Raw genomic sequence first — 25905 nt, forward strand, 5'->3', positions numbered from 1 at the left:
CCACAGACAGCCTTCTTCGCTGGATTTCCGAGTGGAATCAGGAACCAAGGCCCAGCTGCTCCTTCGCCGCATTTTCGGAAGGGATCTACACCCTTCTGCAGATCGCCGCTCCAGGAGGAGCAGCCACCATTTGGCTGGACTGCTATCAGCACCCTGACTTCTCAGGGTGCCAGGTTTTTCTCACTCTGCCAGTGGTTGTTTTGCTTGTGTTAAATTACATTGTTATTTAGTTGTTTTTTTTTTTCTTCCAGTAAAGAACTGTTATTCCCGTTTCCCATATCTTTGCCTGAGAGCCTTTTTTTTTTAATTCTGAAGTTGTGATAATTCGGAGGGAGGGGGTTTACCTTCTCCATTTCACAGGAGGCTTTTGCCTTCCTTCACAGGCTCCTGTCTTTTCAACCCAAGACACATGTCCTCTTTTTCAGCTGAATAAATAAATGGCAGGAAATTTAGGAAAAGAACTAGACATCAAAGTCCCCATTGGTCTGTGCAGGAATCAACATCTGTGTCTCTCTAGAAAGACAGGTTGTGACTGACTAGTTTGGAGAAATCTACAAAACTGATAGTGATCCTGAAGGGACACTTGAACGGAATTTCTCTTTTTAAACCTATTGTAGTACCTTGCCTCCAACACTTCTCCATGTCTTTTACAAAACTCTTACAGAGATCTGGATCTTCCCTGGCTCATGACAAGGTGAGGCCATGATCTCCAAGCTGCCCTGAGAGCTGCTTCAGCTGACAGCTTAGAGCAGCCCATGTGCACTCCTCTGCAACCCTCCACAACAAGGTCATTTGGGGTGGAGGTTGTCCTCTACCCTTTCCACCCCTTAAGGCAAAGGTTTTAAATTAACAAGTAAATCAGAAAACAGGCTTATTCTTGTCATAAAGAAATTCCATTTGCTACAATATTTTCTTAATAGGTGCACAATTTCATAATAGAAGTACTGGGCTTCCATTCTCTACTGATAAGTTTCATTCAGTGGACAGAGCTAAGTCTTGAAGAGAATATCTGACCAGAAGACTCTCCAAAGATGATAAAACTGACAATAAGAGGAGTTAACAATAATGCAACTTCTTTATTGCTAAAGTTCAAGACTAAATTCTCTAATCTTAGACTATCTAATCCTACATTTTAAACAAATAATCATCTCCTTATTACTAACTTGAAGAAACCTAAAAAGCTAATCTTTTAAAATAAAACAGCTGGAGCTCATAGATGTTCCTTTGCTGAAGCAGAAGACTGGTGCCAGGACTCCAGGACTTGCTGCTTGCCAAATTCAGATACTCATTGCTGAATGTGGGACAGCTTTTTGTGGAGCTACTGGCACCTGCTCTTCATCTCAGAGTAGCTGGGGCTACCCTATGAAGGAGAAATCAAAAGAGAATTAGTGTGTGCCAACATTTCTGCAGAGTTTAGAATTTCATGACCTTTCCTACAAAATAGCCTTGAGGCATACTCAGCTAGTCCAGTCTGGCTTTATTCATGTAAAACAGTAAAAATACACTTAGTTTATCTTTTGAGCTATTTTTCTCTGAGAGCCACCACTCTTGAGGGAACTTTGCAAACTGAAGCTGTTATAATGCAGACCAAAAAACAAACTCTAGACAAGTCAGAAACTACAACAACAAAAACCCAAAGCACATCAGCTCCTAAGGAAGGCAAAACTCATTAATGCTTAAAGCAACCGGTGGGAGTCAAACTGTCCTCATTCCAGGTGTGAGGTTTATCAAGCTGATGATACAAATCCAAGATGAAGTGGCAATGAGAATAATAGATGCCACTTGCCAGCACTCTCACACCAATGCTTCTGATCCTCTGGGCCTGAAGACCTGGATTGTTTGGGATGACAAAGTCTCCCTCCACATGGAAATGAACATTTCAAAGCACCCTGAGATTAATATTGACAAGCAGTAAATTGCTAACAAGTTGAAATTCAGTAGTAGGACAGACAACAACTTATGCTAGGGATGCATCCCAGGCCAGATACACCTGACTGGTGTGTTGGACACCTTTGAAAAGAAAACTACAGATACCTTTCCACATTTTGGGAGGCACCAGTGAAGCAGTAGCCTGCACTACTGGCTTCTGCCCAGTGACATTTGCTGGCAAGAGCCCTGGCACGGGCCTCACTGCACTGCTGCCCTGCAGGGCCAGCCCTGCCCTCAGCCTGGCACGGAGCATCCCTGGCTGTATCCAGTGTGAGCCGGGGCCCTGCCACGCTGCTCCAAAGGCCGCAGCTGCCCCAGAGCCCCAGAGCTGCAGGAGGCCTGGCTGCCCCTGCCAACATCACTGCCCCGACACAAGCTGCGAGCAATTTCCAGGGCTTTATACCACACACACACTTCTCCCTCGTCTCCTGCAAATGCCATGAGGGGATGCAGCAGCACTGCTGCAGCTGAGCCTGTGCAGCTGCACTGCAGGAAGGGAGGACCCGTCCGAGCCTAACCTACCTTGGTGTTCATCTCTGCACTTCCCCCCACCTGGCCCATCTCCTCCTTTACCTTTCTATCTCCCTAGTTCACATTTACTTGTAAACAACATCTGTAGTATTAACTCTGAAATATGGTTTTGGTTGCACCAAAATTTGGACAGAGGCTTCTCTTAATAATCAAATTTTACTCCATCATTGTCCACACTGGAGTTGGGAAAAGCAGCACATTAATACCTTCATTGAAATCCAAGGGACACTACTGCTTCAGCCTCCCCAGTTCTCTTCACATCTTTTTGGATAAGGCAGTCCTCTACACAAGTGCTGGCATTCTAGAACTCCAATATTTGTCTTTTTTTTAACTTAAAGGGTGAAGGGGAATGGAGCCCAGACTTGGAGGCAGGGTGCTGGCTTTGACATCCCTGTAGAATGGGAAGCCAGCACCCAGGAAGAAGAGCGGCCACCAGCTGCTGCCTGGATGTAACTGGGCTACTGCTCAGTTCTCTGCTTCTTCCTCCTCACAGAACTGACAAAGCCAGAAGCCCGAGGCCGTTTCTGCAACAACAGGAAAATAATTCATTCTTCTATGATCACAATCAGGTTTTGCTCTCAATTCTAAAAAAGCAGCATCTGTGAATTGGCAAAGTTTTAAAAGGCACCATTTTTAATTAAAAATAACTGTCAGACCTGGAAGACCTGCAGGTAAATATCTGCTCTGCTGCATTCCTACTTTCTCATCTTAGCATTTAGCAAGTCCTTCTCCAAGTCTGCTGCTAAAAGGCTTTGGGAAGTAGACACTCCCTTCAGCAGCTCAAGCCTCCCCAAAATGGGGATGCCAGGTAAGTTTTGTCTAGGTCCCAATTACTGCTTGCACACACCAGGAAAAGACTCAGCTTTTGCTATCAAACACCCACACAATTTATTACAGAGGAACCTGGCTGTTTTGGAGTTTTATGTGTTAAAAACAAGATTAATGCTTCACTATTACAACCCATGAGTACAGGATGGGATGGTTGGTTGTGAATTCTCATCAGGATGAACACAGACACCAGTCACATGTCCAGAAACTCTTGTGCATTTAGGTACAGCTGTCTTAAATCCAGCAGGCTCACCCACTCCGCAGACTCAAAAGCTGTTGGCTAACAAGCCTTTAAACTTCTACAAGAGAGTTTCACAAGTGGTTACCAACGAGCCCTTGCTGTTGCTCAGAGCCCTTCAGTCATCTCTCAGCTCCTCCCAAGGAGCTTCTCAAAGGTGCTGCCTCACGAGCCACAACACACGGCCACAAGCTCCCCACAGGCACAGCAAACCTCAGGGCCGGGGATGGAGTAGAACAGGACAGCCGTGCTGTGCCCAGGCAGAGGGAGGGAGGAGAGAAATTAAGGCAGAGGAGGGAGTGAGGGAATAGCACCATTCTGTAGGTGCTGTGTTTTGTCCAGCCATGTGGATAGTGCAGAGCTGGGGTCAACAATGAGAGTGACAGAGAGACAGAGGGAGAAGATAGCAAGAGGGCTCCATCCGCCCCAGCCTGGTGCAGCCTCTTATGCACAGGAGATTTTTCATGCAGTTCTGTCACAGGCAGAGCCAGCCCTTTGAGCCCTTCTCCAAGGATTGAGTTGAGGGTGGGGGCTGAGCTCAAGTCTCCAGGCAGAGCAGAAAGTTGGATCAGGACAATGCTGCTCCACCCCTGCTGGATCCTCTCTTCTTATCACAACCTTGAGGTCACAGCAGTGTGTGGCAAAACATGCCCAGGCCTGATCCTGCATATTCCCATCACAGCTTCTACATCACCAGCAAGTCTGCTAAAATTTACTGTACAATGCAGAATATTAAAAATGCACAAAATACCTGAGCAGGTCTTGCTGGAGCATCTCTCTCAGAAGGCCTTGGAGACGTTGCTTGGCTGCTGCTGGTGGTGTTCTGAGATGGAGCTGATTTTCTGTATGGATGGTCCAAGCGTTCATGTTACAAAGCCTAAATATCAACTGTCATAGTTCTTTCCTTGCAGGGAAAACAGACCTTCAGTGTCAGGACTCAAGGGAAAAACATGAAGTAAAGTTGAGGGGGCTTTAGGCAGGACATCAGGAAAACATTCATGGCCCAGAGGGTGCTTGAGCACTGCAACAGGCTCCCCAGGCCAGTGGTCACTGCAGCAAGAGCTCAAGAACAGTTTGAACAACTCTCTTGGGCACAGGGTGTGATTCTCGTGGTGTCTGTGCAGGGCCAGGAGTTGGATTCCATGACCCTGATGGGCCTCTGCTGGTGCAGCATATTCTAAGAATCTAGGCTTCATTTCCCAGGGCTTTTTTTCTGAAAAGGCTCTTTTCCTTCCCCAAGAGACTAAACTTACCTAGAAAGTATTAATTTCAAATTCTCTCTCTCAATTTTACTGTAGCCAGGCCAATCAGTCTGAAGGGTTTGAAATAGATGTTCCTTCAGACTGAAGGAATTCTCCTTTGCATTCAGGTTGGCTACCTACAGGCAGAGGTTCGGAAAAACAAATCTTCATTACACCTATATGCAAACTACAGAAATTAAAGGAGCTACTTCAGCTGGGATGGCAGAACATGGCTCTCATTATGTTGTGAATGTCTTCAGGTGAAAAAGCCCTGCCACTGCCCTGGGCAAACACAGCAACAAACTTTGCAGGTTCAGGGAATGAGTTCCTACAAGTCACCCTGGGAACAACTGAAACTGTATCCACTTATGTATCAACTGTATGTTGAATTTGAGTCCTTTGCCATGGTTCCAAAGCTCTTTTTCTTAGCTAAAGAGGAAATAATCCTATTTAATATAATAATGCTTGCATAATTCAGCAACAGCCTAGGTGCATGGGGAATATTTAAAAGGGAAAGAAGGAGCTACTGAATCTTTCCATGGGTGTGCCTCTGATGAAAGCCTATCAGGAAGAAATACCAGTGGAACTTATATTGAAGGAGTATTGGAAAAGTCTCTAATCTGAACAGGTGAGGAAGTAGTAAAATTATGAACAGCAGAACAGCATGATGGAAGAATTGCTGGCACAAGCTCCATGATCTCACCTGCTGAAGGATCTTTCCAAGGGAGTCCTTGTCCTTTGGCCTGACTCCATCTCTCTGCAGCCGAGCAAGTAACTCTGGCTCCTTGTAATCCCTCAGAGCAAGCAGATGAATCACCCTGTCCCTGTAGGGTCGGCCGTAAACAGCAGCGCAGCCGCTCCAGTCGATGTCTGCAAGTCTCACAGGCACCATCCTCTTCTTCCCAGGCACAGGACATGGATTGTTCTGTTGGGCTCCTCTGACCTCTGCTTCTTCTCCTAAAGTGAGGGCAAACCAGAAACTAAGAGTTCAAATTGCAGGTTTGCAGAAGGCAAGGTAGTTGATTCAAAAGGGTGCACCAAGAATGTTGAACCTCTATTGGCTGGGCATTTACAAATCCAAAAGAATTCAAAAAGAAACAGGCAGTAAAATGCCTGGTAAAGGAGTGATACTGGACGAGATGTTTTAATGAAAACTTCTTTTTAGGGATGGTGCTTTTATATGATTTCCCCAGTTTGTAAGCTCAAGCATTGGCTATGTCAAGAATGGCATGGACAGTGTGAATATGTGCACTCTCAGCAAGTTTGCCAGCACCAGAGGCATGGGATGCCATCCAGAGGGACCAGGACAAGCTTGGGAACTGGGGCCCTGGGAACCTCATGTGGTTCAACGAGACCAAGTGCCAAGTGCTGCATCTTTGGGGTTGGGACATGCCCTGGCACTGCAACATGCCTGGGGATGAAGGTGGGGAGGACTTGCAGGTGCTGGTGGATGAGAGGCTGGAAATTACTAAGAGACCATACAGATATCCAGTAAAAAATGAAATTGTAGCATATCTAAAAGGGGTCCATCAGTTTAATACCCTTTGCACTTGGATTGTGCGACTCCTTTTCTGCCTGGGTCCTGAGCTCTCTTCTCTTCTCTTTGGCTTTGATCATGGCAAGCATTTCATAAAAATCCAAAGGATGGGATTTTTTTACCCTGTCTCATTCTGTTTACTCACCCTCGGACTTGGGAGTCTTCCCCTGCACCCTGGCAGACACTGGGAATTCAGAATGTGTCTGAACCTTATTCTTCTGTTGTTTTTCACGGGTGGAAGTGGAAATCAATCTGACACTTGGAGACAGCTTCAAAATTGAACAGGATGTGGAAGGCAGGTCCAAGAAAGAAGGAGAGTGGCCACCAGCTGCTGGCTGGACATCACTGGGCTCCTGGTCAATTTTCTGCTTCTTGCCCATCACAGGATTGAGAAAGTCAAAAGCCAGAGGCCGTTTCTGCAAAGATGATCCCGATTAGTTTTGCTCCCATTCTGGAAGAGCAACATTTCTGAACTGGCAATGGTTGAAAACACACCTTTCTTACCTAAAACAGCCTGTCAAACAAGGAGTGCTGCAGCTAAATATGTTCTCTATTTCATCCCTACTTTCTCACCCCAGTATTCAGCAAGTCTTTCTCCTAGTCTGTAGCTCAAAGGCTTTGGGACAAAGACACTCCCTTCAGCACCTCTATCAAAGGCTTCCCCAAAATGGGGAGCTCAGGTTGGTTTTATCTTGCTCCCTGTTTCTCCTTAGACACACCAGGAAAACACTCAGCTCTTGCTGTCACACACACACACGATTCCCCAAAGCAGCCCCAAGGAGCCGCCGGTGCAGTGCCGATCGCAGTGTGTCCAGAACAGAGATGATAACAACAGAGAGAAGCGCCAATCTGGCTGCAGGTCTCATTCCTGCTGTTCTCCAGAGGAAACCTTGGATCACAGCCTCTTCCCTACCGAGCAAACACTGCTCCTGTCCGTGCACATCAGCAGCTCAGAGCAGAAGTGCCAGACACAGCTCCGTGCCTGCCTGCTGACAGAAATCCTGTGGGCAAGGAGGCAGAACATAAGAGGATGCTGGGCCCTGCAACATTTCCTGCTCTGGCTGGGAAAAGAGTAGGGAAAAACAGAGCTGTGTCCTCCCTTCTCTATTTAAAGAGTATTTTTAATCTTTAGGAAACTAACCTTTTCATACAATGTTTTCCAAGATTCTTTCAAAAGGTTTGCCTTGCCCTCTTGTATTGGTAGGAAAACAGACCATGTCCTGATTTTAAGCCTGACAAGTCTGAGGTATTCCCTGATTATTGAGAGTCCTCTCCTCACACATGGGATAGTCTGAATCAAAATGGGAGCCTAAATGCTGCTTAGGACAGAAAAACAAGTTTCCTACAAATGCCTCACTACGGGAATTTGTCCTTATTCTAGACTTCCCTAAGATTTCTCTTCAAACAGTAGCCCTGGCATGTCCGTGCATGTTTTAAGTACTATAACTGCCATATCTTCAAGAACCCTGCACAGACACAGCCAGGTACCAAAAACATGTCCACATCTTGTCCTTAGCAGAGTTTCCTATGCACCATGAGAAACAAGTCACGTGTGCAAGCTTGTTGCAGGCTTTGACATTGCAGCCATCTGGAAAACTATACAGGAATCCCATTGGAAGTACACGCCTCAGGTTCATACAATATAAAGAGAGCACTACTGCTTCATATCACAGCTTGGACACCAGGAGCAAGTGGGATAGAACATCATTCATAGTAGAGAATGTTTAAAAAATTCACAAAATACCTGAGCAGTTCTGGGTGGAGTATCTCCTTCAGAAGGTCCCAGAGATGGTGACTGGCTGGTGCTGGTGGCATTCTGAGATGGAGTTGGTTTTCTGCAAGGATGGTCCAACATTTCAGGTTACAAAGCAAAACTATCAACAGTCATCGTTCTTTTCTCACAGGGAAAACAGACCTTCATTTCCCAGAGGGCTTTTTGAAATGGTTGTTGTCCTGACTGAACTTACTGAGAAAGGGTCACCTCCAATGTCTGTCTATCTCTTTCAGTGTAGCCAGGCCAATCTTCCTGAATGTCTTTAAAGAAATGTTCCTTCAAGCTGAAAGCATTCTCATTTGCATCCAGGTTGGCTACCTAAGGACAGACATTTAAAACATAAATGTTCATTTCACCTAAAGGCAGACTACAGATGTAAAACTGGTACTGCAAAGCTAAAGCAAAGCTGAAAAGAAAATCATTCACCAGTTTTCCTGAACTTCTGTTCAATGTGAAGAACAAAGGAGCTGACATGTAAGAGGTAACAATATTAAAGAGGTGTGGTCCATTTGGGCGCTAGAAATTGGGAGGTGAGTAAATGCCAAAGTGCTGCAAGCATGGAGGAAATGGATGCTATGAAAACCTCTCCCTGCAGCAGGGATCCAGGTTTTTTGGTCTTTAACACAGCTTTGAGAGTCAAAGTCCCCTATGCCACAGCTCTCAGTCTTCACCATTTGAAATACAAGGAGAGGCCAGGCTTTTCTTTTCTGTTTCCTTTTCTTTTGAGTAAGACCTGAAGAACATCATCTCCATGGGCAAATCCATATTTTTCCACCCTCAGGAGGACACTGGCTACCCTCTTGTTTGACCCAGCTGCATTGCCATGGCAGAGCACAGCCTGGGCCTCTAATGGGGCATGCTTTCACCATCCCGTGAAGCTCCATGGAATGCTGGCATTTGTCTCTGCAAACAGGACTGCTTTTCTTTCTGAAGTGCTTGCTCAAAGGAAACTACAGCTTCCTATGGAACACTTGTAGGACATAACCTACCTAGAGCTACACTTCAACAGCTAAAAAGTAACCAAGATACCCAGAATCAGGAATTCACCTCTTAAAAGCACAACTAAGGCTGTTGGAAGAGAAGGAAGGCTGTGAGTGTAAGAGCTCAGCAAGTTCACCCTACTGATTTGTCATCTATACCCAAAAACAATGCCACCTGCTGTGAAGTTAAGAAAAATGTGAATAATAGTTTTCAGGATGAAGTGCTGTTCACACAGCCCTTTCAGAATGCAAACCAGTACCTTGAGGCAGTTCACACTGCAAACATGAAACTACTTCTTCAAAATCTCCTTAAACATTAACAAGAAGAAAAGGGAAAGGAGAAAAATTTTTCACCTCTTACCTTCTAAGGAGCTGAGCTTTGAAATCCTATAATCCCTTCTTTCATAGCTAAAAAGGAAATATTGCTACATGATATGCTACTTAATGCTTGCATAATTCAGCAACAGCCTACATGGACGGGGAATGTTGAAAAAGGAAGGAAACAGCCACTGAATCCTTCCATCAATGCAAATTGTAGAAATCATAAAGAAATAATGAAATACCAGTGGAACTAAAAGGACAGCTGGAAAAGTTACAGAATAATAATAGGTGCCAAGGACGTTGAAGACTCGATCACACAACAGCAAAGCACCCCTGTGCTCAAAGCTGGGAACCATCTCTATCATGCAGGATTGGCCTGAAACACCCTCCCCTGGAAAGCAATCCCCACAGATCCCAGCAGCAGCCAAGTACCATCGAGTGGCCACCAACTCCCTTCAAGTGAAATACTGCCCTAGGCAGCTACCAAAATTCTCTCCTATGACATTTGTCCCAGGATATTTTAAGGACTTCAGCTAAGTGTTTCATCCTTTTGAGAGTTTCACCCTGTGAAGTTCCTCCATGAAGCAGTTAAAGAGTGCAAGGAAAAGAGAGGATTAAAAAAAGGTATGAGAAGCAAGAACATTACAAAGAATTTATCATTGCCAGCCATTCTAGAAAAATACAACAATGCCTCCCAAGTTTGGAAGGTTTCTTTCTTTCTTCACATGGACTTGCTGTTGGGGGGAAACTGGGTAAAGCTGATGGAAAAATCTGAACCAGGAGCATTTCCCAAGCCTCTCATTAGTTTCTAATTGAAACCCTGAAGTAAGACAGCTGAGAGTTAGCATTGCCGGCAGCGACTCCAGGATCTCACCTCCTGAAGGATCTTTCCAAGAGATTCCTTGTCCTTTTCCACAACTCCCTCTCTCTCTAAGTGGGAAAGTAGCTCTGGCTTCTTGTAATTCTTCAGAGCCAGTAAATGAATCACCCTGTCTCTGATGGGTCGTTGGGAAACAGTCCTGGAAAGTCTCTGGAAGAATTTGGCAGGGTTCGTGGGCATCGTTCTCTTCCTCTCAGGCACAAGATCTGGAGAGCTGCATGGGGCTCTCCTGAGCTCTGGTATTTTCACTTCAGTAAAGGAAAAACACAAAAAGAGATGTTAAATGGGGGTTGGGAGAAGGCAAGGAAGTTGATTCAAAAGGATGCACCGAGTCTGATGAAACTCTATTTGTTCAGCATTTATAGATCAGTTTTAAGAATCCAAACAGTAAAGCATTAGGCAGAAACAATCCTTAAAAATACCTGGTAAAGGAATGATATTGGAGGGGTGGTATTTATGAAAAATTACTTTTATGCATGGTGCTTTTATATGATTTCCCCAGTTTGTAAGCTCAAGCAGTGAGCTATGTCAAGAATGATACGGACAGTGGGATTAAATGCACCCTTGGCAAGTTTGCCAGCACCAGAGGCATGGGATGCCATCCAGAGGGACCAGGACAAGCTTGGGAACTGGGGCCCTGGGAACCTCATGGGATTCAACAAGGCCAAGTGCCAAGTGCTGCATCTTTGGGGTTGGGACATGCCCTGGCACTGAGGCACGCTTGGGGATGAAGGTGGGGAGGACTTGCAGGTGCTGGTGGATGAGAGGCCAGGCATGAGCTGGCACCGTGTGCCGGCAGCCCAGAAAGGCAACCGTGTGCTGGGCTGCACCAGGGGAAGCATGGCCAGCAGGTCGAGGGAGGGAATATGACACACCAGGCACTGCTTTGAAACCAGAAACTCGTGCTTGATGTCTGATGGAGATTCTCTGAGTCCTGGTGAGACATCCGGGAGCTTTGTCTCTTCCATCACACACACACAGACTGACCTTTCTTTACACGCTCCTTCAATCTTTCAATGTAGGTCAAACTTTTAATGCCTTTCTCCACTTCCTGTTCCTTGGACCATGCCTCTCTGATATTTGCCTGCAAACCTAATGACACAAACATCACACACTTCAATTACTTAGAACAAGGTAAACATGCCAGTTATTGAGTGGGGGCACTGCTAGTGTTTTGAGAAGTTCAATCCGATGTAGGTACAGAAACTTCCCACAGCATTCAAGCAAAAGACCTCCCAAAATGATACTCCTGAATGACTTCTAATGAAAATTACCTGAAACCATAACCAAGCATCAGGATGAAAATTAGGTAAGAGTTCTTCACCACAGGGTGGTCAAGCATTGGGACAGGCTCCCTTAGTGGGCTCATGGCACCAAGTCCAGCAGAGCTCATGAAGCATTTGGACAAGGTCCACAGGCACCTGGTGGGATTCCTGGGGACAGAGCTGCACTTGCATGTCCTTGTGGATCCCTTCCAAATCACATATTCTCTGATTCTGTGACAAACACCAGTCCCAAACTGATACTGCATGGAACACGTTGCAAAGGCACGCTCTACCCTCTCAGCAACCAGAGCTGTCTCACCTGAGATTCTCTGTGCCAGCCCAAAGCAGAAGTGGCCCCAAGTTCCACAATTGTCTCACTACTGCCAGTCCTCAGACCCCAGTTACTGAATGTTAAATATTCCCTTAGGATCTAAGTAGACCACCACCAAGAATCACACAAATCTTCATTCACATGTGAAACAGAATGTCCCGAATGAGAAATTCAGAAGTTTAGTGTTGTCTCTCCAAAAAGCCACCACGGTGCTGCTTTAAAATGCTCTGCACTAGGCTGAGGCAGAGCAAGAGCTGCACTTGCAGGGGCAGGGATGTCCCTGCAGGCAGGTGACCACAGCCACAGCCAGGTGAGAGCCTGTTTTTCTCAGGGCAGCTGGCTGTACCTGGCTCAGCTCACTGCTGCAGGCAGCACCACTGAGTGCCTGCAAGGAGAATGTGCACCTGGTGTCTGCCTGGAGCCAGGCTCCTTGGGGAAACAGCACTCAGAACAGGTTAACAACAAATGGCAGACCCTAAGCACATTGTGCTTTGTGGGAAGCGATGGAATCCACTGGGAAGATGACACCAATGCCTTCCTTCCAATTTCCTTGAAAAGAACCCAACACAGTAATATGACAACACTGACTTATTAATGACCAAGACAAAAAAAAAATTAAATCAAGCATGGTTCTCCACAATGACCTTATTGAAATTCTCCATGCGACTTCCTCACAGTCATTTTTCTTTCAATTTGCAATTAATTCTTATGGATAGGCACTATGCCTAGGTACTCCAAAATCTAATTGTAAATCCAAAACATTAGCTACCACAACTGTGAATTTAAGTGCATAAGGTGGTCCAAACCTTGACCTCCATGCTCCAAATTCCAGCCCATCAAGCAGTATGGGAACAAGGAAGGACTGGCAGGCTTTCTCAGGAGAAAACAAACCAGTGCCTGAATGCACTGAGAAGACAATGCAAGGCTGACCTGAGGCCAAACCACCTCCAGCTGAGAGCTCTGAACACAAGACATCCCCTGTCCCAAGAATATGCTGCAAAAATGAATTGCCAAGGTGAAAATCTTACAGACATTGAGCAAAATATGAAAGGCAGCCATACCTCCAAGTGGGTTATACAATTTGATATCCTGTGCACTTCCATTGTGCGACGCCTTGCTGGCATTTGGCTAAAAGGAAGAAGAAATTTTCTGTAAAATCTTCAGCCTACTGAAGATCATCAAGGTGATCTGCTTAACTGGTTAACTGATTAACAAGGCCCTTCATTTTAAACAAGAGCTGCACTTGCAAAGGTTTGCTGTCCCATCACTCAAAAGGGCTGCTTTGACACAGTTCTCCCTCTGAAAGCAGCCAGCTACAAAAGTGCCCTGAGAGAGTGACCCTCACTTAGCCTCTAATGCAGCCAAGCCTTCAAGTAGCAAGTCATCCTTTCCCAATTGCTGGAATTTATAGGCACAGGCTTCCCTTGAAATCAAGTGCCTGAGTACAGTTGAACTGGTCAGTGCTCAGCTAACAATCCAGGTGAGAGTGGTTCACAAAAAGATTAAGAATTCAGGGCAGGACCCAACACTAGGATTTATCTGGCACTATGGAAGTACATCCTAGAGTCAGCTCCAAGAAGAATTTCATCTGCATGAGGTGAATTTCGACTCTCAAGAGGCATGAAAACCCTTTCTCTTTTCCTCAGCTCTTGATGCAATTCTTCACAGATGTGAAGAGGAAAGAGTTTCTCCTTGGTAAATCAGATATACCAAATTTGGGTTACTTGGCTGATCTCATCATTTAGTACAGAAAGTGTCACATTCCAGTAGAGTTTAAAAATCTCTAAAATGTTTTTCAGCCTAAGTACATTTTTTAACAAAAACAACTGCTGCCATCCAACTGCTTCATTCTGAAGGCACAATTGGCTGAGATAAAATCTAAAAAGGTATGATAAATGGACTGGAAAATGTGGACTAATTAGCATGAGAAAGGAGACATCAATACGAAACAGAAGATAGAATATTACTTAGTGGAATTGTAATTTATAACCAATTAAGGTTAATTTCTATGTTTGCTAAAACTGTATCAAAGAGTGGAAAAGCTTTGAAAATGATGTGCATGTGGCTGGAGTTCTCCACTAGGCATCACAGCTGGGAATATACTAATACCTCTTCCGAATACTAGAAAATACTGTTAGAGAGTTTCCTTTACCCTGACATGTTTAGTGAGTGCAGTACAACGTGGAACAATGAGAAATCCATGCATTTTGGCCAAGAGCCATGCCCAGGCATGAATTTCCCAAGTGTCCCAGCATGGAGAACGTTTGACTTTCACTGGCACCTCCTCAGTGTCATCACTGAGTGCCACATCTATCAGAGATCCTCCCACATCCACTGGCACCTCCTGCGGGTCATCCCTGTGAGTGGCTCCCACCCAGACAGCTGCTCCAAGGGGCCCTGGAGCAGCTGTGGGGCCCCAGCCCTGCCCAACAGGTCCCGCGGGCTCAGCAGCACCTGACACCAACACCATGGCCAAGCCCCCACCCCTGCCAACCCGCAGAGCCCCACAGCTGCCCCTCACCTCTTGGTCCTGGGGCCTCTGGGTCACCCTGACGGGCACGGCAGTGCTGCTGGGGGCCCTGCGGGACGCAGCGCGCGCTGGGGCCCTGCGGAACACACTGGATCCTGCCCAGGCCCGCAGCTCCGCCATCCCGCTCTGCCTCGGCTGCTCCCGCTGCCACAGACACTGATCCTGCTGCAAAGGCTGCAAAATGCAAAATCCTTCTTAGCAAAATGTGTTCCTGGATATTTGGCCTTGGTGGCTTTCAAGACTCATCAAGAAGAACCAAGGTTACCCCCATGAAACAAGAAGCAGCCACCAAGCTCAAAGGGATGGCCCGGCCTTTGAAAGGCAGGTTACTTGTTGGCTCAATTGCCTTGGTGAGGTGTAGGGCTTGACAGCCTTCAGTGACCTCAGACACAGGGGAGGTTAGCAAGGCTTGGGAGGAAGGATGCACCTCTGATGGTGGACACAAAGAATGCAGGATTTATGGGCACAAGGACATTTGGCAGAACCCCCGAGAAAAGGAACAAACTGATGAAGCCAACACAGCAACTGTGCTGCATCAGCTGTGACAGGGTAAAAGGCCATTCCAGCAGGAGCAGACCATGGCCACCCACTCCAGAAACCTCACTGTGAATAAGGGGGAGACTGAGCATGCAGACTATTGACCATGAGAAGTGAGAGGAAATTACCCAACAGCAGACACAATACTAATTATGAAAATAACTAGGAGACTTGCAGTAAATGAACACTAATTCCTTTCTTTGCTCAACTGTATAAATACTAAGACACTCTGGTTCTTGTGGTGCTGGCTTTGTGAATTTGCCCCTGAGCCCCCCCTTTCTGCCCAGAGCTGTAAATAATTACCTCCACTCAGTGTGTGGATCGGCCTCTTGAACAACGAGTGCCGGAACCACCAAAGCTGGAACAACACTCGCTGTCCCTCTGACACCTCCGCTCTGGCTGCAGCCGCCGAAGGGTCTGAGCGGTCCTGCCGTGTGCCGGTGACAATGGCCACGTGTCCTTGGAAACGGGGAGTTCCATGTTCCAGGCTGGGCGGGATGTCACTGAGGAGCGGGACGTGTCACAGTCGGGGCAGAGGGAATTCACAATGGGCACAGGTGGGGAATGCCCTGCCCTGGCCCATGACTGACTCAGCCCATTTCCAAGTGCAGAAAGGGGCACTCCACCAACCCCAGGTGCTGCAGCTGTGCAAACCAGGCCTAGTGAAGGGTTTCTGCACTAAAGTGCTGCACTTGGCTCTCTCGGAGGCGAAGGAGCAGCTTAACACCTCTCACCAGGGCAGCAAGGTGCAGCCCTCCCAGCACTGGGCACTACTGTCCTGGGCCCTTCAGTCTGTGAGGCTTCCAGCACGTACATGGTCACTCAAACATCATCTCTTTGACAAAACCCCCCGGCTTTTCCTCATCCCAGTCTCCTAAAAGGAAACAAGCCAGCAGCATGCCCAGGCCCCCACAGCCTCTGCAGGAGGAGCTGACATGGAAAGGCCAGTGCTGGCCCCGAGCAATATTCTAGGCTGACATTTGTGCTGACTGCAAGTGGCCATTGAAGTTATTGACACATGTAGAAAAACATTTTATATTCAATTTATGATGGTTTTATTGTCATTTCCCCCATACCCAAGATTATTCCAGATTTCAGTCAGCTGGCACCAAAAATAAGTGCTAGCCATAAGTTGTCCAGGCATTACAGGGAGAAATAATAAAGCATGTAGGTTAAAATGTGTTGAATATTACCATCCAAAGTTCATTTTCAATGATATCTTGTGTTAGTTTTGAAGTCCATGTCTATATCTACCCATGTCTCATCTCCTGGCTGCCACACTCACAAGGACAGGGTAGTCTGGGGACACAAAGGGAGGAAGTAATTTGTCAAACACCAGAGCCCAGATCTGTAAAAGAACTGCGTGCCTTTTTGGGAATGACTGGTTTGTGTTGATTATGGAGCCCCAGTTAGGGACTGTTGGAAAAGCCTTTGTATGAACCATGAAAGGAATCCATGGAGGTTGTTACACTGGACTCGAATGTCCAACAGCCTTTCCATACCTTTTAAAGGTTATTGATGACAACCCCTGCTCTGGAGTTACCAGATTTGATGGAACCCTTTGCACTGTTCATCCATGAGTGCCTTTGCCCTGCACAGTAGCCCCATATTTAGCTCAAAGAATGGGAACGAAGGAAGAAACCCTGTGGTATTTTGGGCGTATTTCTCAAAAAATAACTAAAAAATGTACTCAAGGCATGGTCAGTGCACCTCAGAGCAGGAACCACCATGGTCCTGATTGATAGAATATACTTGAAAATAAATGGGAAAGAAAAGTGATAGTTTATGTGCCCAACATGGTTATGTCTGGTTCAGCACAAAAAGGAGGTCACTGGTTATCCCTGAACAGAGCCTTAAAGTAACAGGTGGTACTCCTGGAACAAAAGACGTGGTGCTAAAGACAGATACTGCCTTGAGCCCTGAGTAAAGGTTACAAATTGCTGGATTTGTTACAAGAATGCTGTTGATTTGATATCCAGCAATCTGGCATATCATCAGTCAGAAAAAGGAGTGTAAGAATGGGAGAAGACTAGAAGTCCCCACTCTAGATGGGACTGGCTTTCCTCATGGCTACCAGACCTTTAAAGGCTTACAGAAGTATTTATAACCCGTGCTGGAATTGTTGCTATTTGCATTTTTTTCTGTGTGATAATTCATTGTATTTCAGCTTTCATGAGATGTTTTGCAAATATTTGTAATAACAAACATTCTTATCCTAGAAAAGAAAATTAGTTTTAGAAGTGAGACTTCCAAGACAAATCTTGAAAGGATCTCTGTGAGGGATTGTTGCAAATAGCTTAGGAGGGAGGAGTGGGTAGTGGAACTCTGAAAGCTCTGAAACCCTCTATGCCCCAAGCCAAGCCAGAACAACACAGTTTCTTCAAGAACACATTCTGCTGCTCAGACAACCAAGATGAAAATGACTACTATATGGAAGACCACAATGAAAGGTCAACAAAAGTCCAAAAGCTCAGTGAACACCCAGGGTCTCTAAAGATCCCCAGTAGACCCTCAGAAACTAACTGTGCAGACTCCAGCAATTTATACATATTTAATGATTTCTGAGAAACGGAATGCCTGTGTGCTGCATACTGCAGTAAAGCACAGCAAGCTCACCCCAAAGTGTGCGTGTCCCCGCGGTGCCTGTGCGCCAGCAGCAGGTGTTACTTGGGGTCTGCCCGGTGTCTGCGTCTCTCTGTTCCCCAGGGTTTCCCTGGCTCAGGAGATCCCCCGTTCTCCATGCTTGACTGCTCCACTCTTGGCTGTGCCTCTCAGAAACAGGGCTCCTATTGCATGAGTGAATGCCTTGAGAGCCAGCCCCTCCAACACTTTCTTTGTCCTTGCTGCACATGTGCCTAGAGCAACACGTGGGTCACCTTCCTGCCAGTTCAGCATGTGCAGAACTGTACCTAAGTGCTACTTCTGTTCAAAGTTTTCTGGAGGCAAAAAGGGAGCTGGGGCAGGGCAGAGGGGCTGATGTCAGTAAGTGAGAGGTTGTCCTCAAGTCCCTTTTGCCGGGGCAGATGCCACGGGGGTCTGTCACCCAGAGCAAGAGCCAGGACCCGCAGGAAGGATCCTGTGTCCTGGATCCGGCCAGGAGGGTGATCTTTGCAGCAACTCGGAGGAGCATGGCCAGGACCTTGGGGTAACCGGATACCACCTGCCACGTGGCAAGGGCAAATGGAAGGGTTTGTTCTTCCTCCACCTGTGTGCTGCAAGTCACGGGCTGTGCCAAGTTCTGTGTGGAGAACGATCACGTGTGACTCGTTCACCTCTGGTACACTCTCCTTTTAGTGTTGTTATTACTGTTTGTGTTCTTTTTTCACTGCTCTTTCTAGTAAATTGTTCTGATCTCAACCCGTGATCTTTACCTATTTGTGCTCTTCTCTCCATCCTGCCACAGGGAAAGTGGTGGGGAAATCAGTGAGGGGCACGTGCTCTGAGGGGTATCAGTGTGAGCACTCAACTAGGGAATACCATTCCTACACTGCAACAATGTGGAAAACTCAGTTTCCTAAGGTACTTTCCTTGGCTAGTCCTACAGGAAAATCAGCCTGCTGAAAAGCAACTGCTGTCATTGAACTGAAAGCCTGCTAGGTAACACTTGTTTTAAACTACAGATTTAATAAAGTTACACAGGAAGCAAAAATTAAATATTGCCAAACCGTCTTTATAATAACATTTTAAATTATTTTAAAATCCAAGATGGGAGAAACTCCTGTGAACTTTTTCCAATCCCACAGTGGCAAAGAATACAAAGAAAGTAAAGCAAATTACAACTGAATATTTTCAGCCCCTAAAAAAAACTTTAGCAAAATAGCAGAAAGAGTTACATTTCAGCTGCATTTCCAAAGCAGATGGTTGACTTTAATGCTTAAGGCTACAGAAGGGGAAATGAGAGAATCTGTGTGTTGAAAAAAAAACCTGTAATGGAACTGTGCAAATGCATTCTCCTCCTCCCTGAAATGAAAATTCTCATATTTAAAATATCATTGAAAGTTGAGGCCAAAATTTCAAGCGACTTGGTGTCAATGAGCTGTGTTAAATCTTTGAAGAGAGCATTAATGGTCTGGTTTCACAGGCGCCTGAATGAATGATGAACAGAAAATCTGTATGTTCCAAATTATACTGTCTTGGATAAGTCAGATTTTCCAAAGATTCAGGAAACAGGTTTGGGTTTGGTTTATTTTCTCCCGCTAAAAAGAGCTAAAAGAGTTCATGCACTCGCTTAGTCAGGTCAAGGTTCTGAAGGTCACTCGGCCAGTATTGAGGTCACAGACAGGAGATTCCAAAAAGATGTCGTTGATTTTCAGATTTTCACAGACAAAATACCAAGAAAGAAAAAATTGAAATCAATTGAATTCAGACACTGCTTTGCTCTCCATGAAACCACAAACCCACACTCTACCCTTCTCATCAATACAAACACAGAAACACTGGCAGCCTTGGTTGGCAGAAGATGGAAAACTGTCATTTCCAGACACTCACTGAGAGCAGGCAATGTGAAAGCCCCGCCCTGGGTTTCACAGCCACTCCCCTCCTGTGCCCATCCCTTCAGGGCAGGCCCAGCATCAGGACGAGCTGTGGAAAGAGCTGGTGACAGTGGCAGGTCCCTCTGCCCAGGGCAGAAGGCACAGCACCTCTGCTCCTGGCTGGAACAGGGGCTGTTTGCCCAGCTAGACCCGGTGTCCCAAAAAGAGGAGGGGCCCTGGCCCCAGGGCTCTCCCCAGCCCTGCAAGAGGCCAAGCCACCAGCAGCTCTAGCAGGGCTCTTGCAACTCTTTACTCAAGGAAAAGGAAATCAATTGGTATTTCCCTCACACACTCCCTAGACACTGGTTTCTCTCCCTCCTGATGCCCTTCCCCTTCCCCTTGTGCCCCACTGTGGGTGACACTCCTGTGCTGGGGGCACAGCCAAGGGCCCCTGCAGTCGAGGGCCATGGCAGCAGTGCTGCCTCTTCCCATAGGAAATCCTGCTGCAGCTGCCACACCTGCAGCATATCAGATGCCAAAGGCAGAGCGGGCAGCAGGAGCAGCTGCTCTCTCACAGGACCATGCCCTCAATCTTCCTATCCAAACATCTGGATACACAGTGACTCCACAGCCCGAGGTAATCCAATCGGGAGCACTCCCCTCTGATGTTCCAGCCCAGAATGCAGAACTAATTTCAGTCACCCGAGCTTTGGAATTGAGTAGAGCAAAATGAGTTAACATTTGAACTGATTCATAATATACCTTTGGAGTGCTACGTGCACATGGGATTTCTGGAAAGAAAGGGACCTTTTGACCTCTCAAGGCATATCAATCAAAAATGGAAAACAAATCTCGGTACACTTGAAAGTATCCAGAAACCAGAGGAAGTTGCCATCAGGCATTGCAGAGCACACCAAGTGGATAAGACCAAACTGGAATTGGGGAAACATTTAGCCAACGAGGCTGCAGAAGAAGACATGTTAGAAAACAAAGCTTTATCTTTAATATCCTTGCCAGAGATACCTCTCCAACTAGAAAAACCAGAGTATAATGCTAGGGACTGTCAATTAACTGCAACTGTAGAATTGTGATTTGATCCACAGGGTTAGACAGTTATCCCAGCTGGGCAAAGAGTAGTCCCAGAATCACTCCTGTGTGAAAAAATGGATTGCAAACACAAAGCCACTCATTGGAGTACTAAAAAACTTTGGAAACATTTGCAAAAATCTGTAACTGGGTGTGAAATGGCTCAGATTGTACAATCAAGACTCCAAAAGTGTATCATTTGTAAAAGAGACAACTGTAGCACAGCTCACAATGTAGTGCTAAGAGCCATACCATCTGGAAGTGTTCCAAGCGAATAGTGCCTGATAGATTTCACTGAATTTCCCAGAAAATGGGGGTAAAAATCTCTCCTAGATCTGGTGGATACCTTTTCTGGGTGGCTGGAAGACTTCCCTTGTCTTACCAATCAGTCTAGGGAAGTGGCTAAAATACTGTTGAATCAAATAATACCTAGATTTGGGGTACCTTTGGGAATGTCATCAGATAGAGGTTCCCCCTTTCTTGCAGAAGAGGTACAAGAGGTTAGGAAAGCCTTGGGAATAGCTTGGGATCTTTGTGCTCCTTATAGGCCCCAAGCTAGGGGCAAAGGAGAGAGAATGAATTATACAATCCAATTGAACTTGGGTAAAATATGTCAGGAAACCTCCTTGACATGGTTCCAAGCCTTACCCGTGGCTCTGCTTTGAATTAGGGTTCAGACATGGGGCACCAGCAAAATCTGGCCCTGTAAGCTGCTGTATGGTTGACCCTACCAAGTACCACACATTTCCAGAAACACACACATATAAGGAGAGGTTGATTTGAATAATTACCTCATTTCTCTTAGCAAAACTTTACAGGACTTACAGCGAGCAGTGGCGATCTCCAGACCAACAGGACTGGACATACCAGTGCACAAGTTCCACCCAAGAGCTTGGGTGTACTTGAAAGGCTGGGGAAGCTGTTCTGCTACAGCCAAAGCAGGGCCTTCTCAACTTCTCTAGACAATATTGCTGCATTGAAATGGATAGGATAAAATAGTGGATACATTATTCCAGAATCAAAAGAGCCAAAGCCTCTTAGCTCAAGACAACATTTCCTTGGGATTTGAAGAAATCTGGGCCAAGCTTACTTCATGGTTACCCAGCTGGACTTGGTTAAAACATCGGTCTGTAGCTGTTGTAGTGCCTTATCCTATAAGATGAAATTATAGCTATTTAGAAACTAGTTCCCATAAGGAAATTTGTCTCAAGAAAAGGGGGCACTTGATAAGGACCACAGAACAGAGCAGCACAGCCTTGAAGAAGTGGATGAAGGATGTAACTTCTTTGGCAGACAGAAGTCATTCAAAACACAAGCAGGATGCCAGCTCATTTCTGCAAGGCTGACAAAGCAGAAGTTACTGTGCAAAAAATGATACTGTGCTTAGTGCAAAGTGGGGGTGAGGAACAGCCACCTAAAAAGGACATTGGATGTTGAAGACAGACCCCAAAGAATCATATGAGGACTATTGAGGGGGCTTCCAGCCGGGCTGTGCCCGGTGGGCTGCCTTGGCCAGGATAGCTCAGTGGTGCTCAGCACAGCGTCTGAGTTCCCAAGCAGCTGCCAGCCGCAGGCAACCTAAGCAAGCTCAAGTGATATCAGCTCTTAGTGATTATCAGCTCTTTGTGATTTCAGCTCTTTAGCTTGCTGGTGCCACAGCAGACACTGGGAGAGAGAGGGGAAGCGCTGTGTGACGTTCCAAAGAATTCTTCATTGGTGTCTTCTATGAAGGTTCTCAGTGACAGCTCTTCTACTAGACCAGGCAGAAGTTGGGGTTTATATACCTTACAGGAGTTTTGGAAATTGTCCAAGAGTAAGGATCAAGGGAAAGTGACCTATGGGCTTACAGAGAGATAAGCAGGGTCCGAAAGGCAGAAGAGAGGGGCTGCTAAGGCTCAGTCATCATGACTTGGCATTTCCTAGCTCAGGCTTGTGGCCTCCAAGGAAGCCTTGCAGGCCCTGGACCTGCTGTGGTGGTTCAATAACGTGACATGAGGGAGTTCCCCCAGGGCAACTGGGATGCCTGAAAGAAGTGAACAGCTCACCACAGCCTGGCCCGCTTGGCTGCTTTTCCTTCTGATCCTCCTGGGGAGGCTCTGACATTTCCTCTTCCCTGATGGAAGTGCAGCTGCTGCCAAGGGAAACGTCCCCATACTGACTCAGTGTTCCGGACAGATTGATGTCATTGGCAAAATTCCCTCTCTTCCAAAGGATTTTAATTTTCTTTGGCTGTACTTTGTATGGCTGCAGGTCACATTTCCCTTGATTTAAGGGAAGTATCGTGGCAGCTCTTGAAGAAATTGCCTCTGGAGGAATTACTCAGTTCTGCAGTCCTCATTATATGCCCTGTTCTAAAAAACTGTTATGCTATTTTCCCTCTCTCTGTGTTTTCACACTTGTTCAACAAGGTTTCCTTTCTAAGAATATTAATCACAATATCCCAGAAGCTTAAAGTGCTTGGGTATTTTTTATCTAAGTATTTACAAAAGAGCAATTTTTAATGAACTGTATAAATGCTGGATATAAGATGCAAATGTAAAGGCAAACGCAAAAAAAAAAAAAAAAACAAACCAAAAACAAAACCAAAAAAAACCCTTCGGCATTCTCTCAAAAACCTTAAGAAAAAACCCCATGTACTCTATAAAACCAGATAATTAATCTACATAATACAAAAAGAATACAAAAAGTTCCAGAAGATAAAACTTGTACCACAGTGCTGCACAGAATTATATTATTTCAAGCTTTTTGCACTTCAGGGGCAGTATCATTCTTGGAACTGCAATGCTCTGAGCATGTTCTGCTTACCATGGCAGATTTCTGCTCTCCCCTCGTGCAGATCATTGTCAGAACCCAGGGCACAGGGGAATGTTTCTCTGCCTGTCATGATATATCCTGATCCCCAGGAGAACACTGCTTTTAACCTTCATCCATGGAGAAAGCTTCCAAGACTTTGGGATGAATTGGAATCTATGAGTGTATGAAATAGATAGTTGCGTAGTTTATCAAAGGGTAAAAAACTTTGGGTTTTTAGTATGGAGGCAGATAGAACACAAGATGGAGTGGTTTTGGGCGTTGTCAGATCTCCTTGTTCTTCATCTACTCCCTTTTCTCCACTGTTGCAAGCACAGAGTGATTGGTTAGAAAGAGCTGCAATGCAGATGTTGCGTGAACAGACAAATAATTACTGATAGAAAGGTAAAAATAAATATGTTCTAAGAGTTAATTGGACAAAATAATTTTAAAAGACTCCGAACCTGTGTGTCTTGTGACTTTTTGGTGCATCTCTCTTTGTACACTAAGTCTTGTGTGCAGAGAGTGTGCTGAACTGTTGATAAGAGAAAAAATCAACAACCTGAAGACTGAAAACTCAGAAGTCCCATTTCATCTCAATCCTGGCACAGAACTTTTTAGGGGTCTCTCCATCAGGTGATCCATGGGGGAGTTTCCACAGATCATCCTCCCAGCCAAGGCTGAGTGCAGCCACCACAGCTCGCAGCACCTTCCCACACAGCAAGAACCTGAATGAGAGAGATGGCTTCCCCCAGCTGCTGTGTGTTCTAACACTGCCACCTCACAGCTGCTGAAAGCCTCAATTTCTGTGCCCTTTTCTCCTTCCCAAATGTTACATTCTGCATCCAAACCTGCAAACCATTCCTCTCCTCAAGGAGGAATTTCTACCCCACCTGTATTTCAATGCCACCACTTGGCTCAGCCTCCTTTCCTTAGACCTACAAGTTTTTTCCCAGTGTGCGAAATGCCTCCTCTTTAGAAAGGTATATTCCAGAACTTGGCAAAACAGCAGGGGTGATGGATGGATTGAGAACAGCCCTGTGCAGAAGGACTGGGCCATCCTTGAGAAAGGAAATACTGGATATGAGCTGGCACTGTGTGCTTGCAGCCCTGACACCCCTCTGTACCTGTGCCTAAACAGGGATGTCCAACAAGTCAAGGGAGGGAATTCTGCCCCTCTGCTGGAGTGAAAGCCAGGAACAGGATGCCTGTGAATGTTGTGGATGTCCCATCATTGGCAGTGTTCAGGGTCAGGCTGGATGAGGGTCTGAGGAATGTGGTCTAGTGGAAAGTGTCCCTGACCATGGCAGAGAGAGAAAGGCCCCAGACCCTGAGGAGTCTCCCCACCCCTGCCAGAGCCCCCCCTGCCAGTAGCACCAGCAAGGCTCCTTCAGCCCCTTATTTCAGAGACAAGAAAGAAATTGTTGTTATTTCCCCCACAGAGTCTCTGGGCTCTGCTTCCTCAGCCTTCCCCTCGTGCCCCACCACGGGTGGCACCCATGTCCTGTGGGACACAGCCTTGGGCCCAGGGCCATGGGGGCAGCACCTTTTCCCACAGGAAATCCAAGGCTCCAATCTCTCTGCATCTCTCTGCATGGCGTCTTGTCACTTAAGAGAGTCAACAGCCCCTCCCAGTTTGAGATCAGCAGCAGCCTTGAACTGGGACATTTAACTGCAGCATCCCAATCTTTGAAAAATCCCCACCTTCTCCTCCAGCCGAGCTTCCAGCTGTCCCTCACTTGGTCAGTTCCTACGAGGTGTCCCACAACAACACAGCGAGGCCCACAAGACCCTGCTGGCAGCCTGGCTGCCCTGATTCAGACACATTTTCCCTTCTTCCCACAGTTCTGCAGCTTGAACAATGGGAAGGGGCCCTTGTTTGGTCAGCAGTGAAGTGTCAGACTGCACCTTGCTGGCTCAGTGCCCTTCCCAGGCTTCAGGATTCAGGTGGGGAAGACAACTCAGCACAGGCAGGAGGAGAAAAGTCGAGCTGCACCCCTGGGGCACCCTTTGTGTATTTGCAGATTTCCTTTGTTCAGGGGCCTACATGCTGTCCTTGTCACCTCAGGGGTGCTGCCAGCATGGAGGAGAAAAGGCAGGAGGAGAAAAGTCGAGCTGCACCCCTGGGGCACCCTTTGTGTATTTGCAGATTTCCTTTGTTCAGGGGCCTACATGCTGTCCTTGTCACCTCAGGGGTGCTGCCAGCATGGAGGCCTGGCCTTGTCATTGTGCAGATGAAAGAACTGCTGCCAAAACAAAAGGCAGAGAGAATTCCTTCCTGGGTTTGGAGCCCCCTGGACAGGATCCATTCTACTGAGCAAGCAAGGCTGAACAGTCCCACAGCCCTAAACACAGCTGCAAAGTGTCCTTGTGCCCATCACCCTCGATCCAGCAGGGCTGCAGAGAGGACAAACTCTGACCTTTAAACCAAAAGGGACAAAACCTTGTACAGGGCCTGGCCTGGAAGGCCTGGATGTGATGGCCGCTCCCAGGGAGAGAGACCAGAGGCCCTGTGAGTAGAGACCAGGACTGTTCCCAGGAAACCATGGCAAGGTGTCAGGAGCAGGCATTAGAGACAGGGCCAGGGAGATGTGATGCAGGTGGCTGAGGGAGAGCATCATGGAGATGTAGAAAT

General features: G+C 46.5%; 1 protein-coding gene across 1 annotated transcript; it reads right to left on the minus strand.

Annotated features, from left to right (window-relative positions):
• Window positions 1-1056: 1056 nt before the first annotated feature.
• Window positions 1057-14449, minus strand: LOC135291927 (RNA polymerase II elongation factor ELL2-like). The gene is made up of 12 exons (XM_064406172.1): window positions 14377-14449; window positions 12917-12983; window positions 11247-11351; window positions 10254-10507; window positions 8272-8396; window positions 8049-8139; window positions 6450-6720; window positions 5471-5724; window positions 4780-4904; window positions 4278-4368; window positions 2667-2984; window positions 1057-1360 (listed from the first exon to the last, which is right to left on the minus strand). Exons 4-11 carry the CDS (start codon window positions 10437-10439, stop codon window positions 2919-2921), a joined length of 1209 nt encoding a protein of 402 aa, XP_064262242.1. The 5' UTR covers window positions 10440-10507; window positions 11247-11351; window positions 12917-12983; window positions 14377-14449; the 3' UTR covers window positions 1057-1360; window positions 2667-2918.
• Between the last annotated feature and the right edge of the window lie 11456 nt (window positions 14450-25905).

This window comes from Passer domesticus, unplaced genomic scaffold (assembly GCF_036417665.1).
Source record: "Passer domesticus isolate bPasDom1 unplaced genomic scaffold, bPasDom1.hap1 HAP1_SCAFFOLD_149, whole genome shotgun sequence".
Lineage (NCBI taxonomy): Eukaryota > Metazoa > Chordata > Aves > Passeriformes > Passeridae > Passer > Passer domesticus.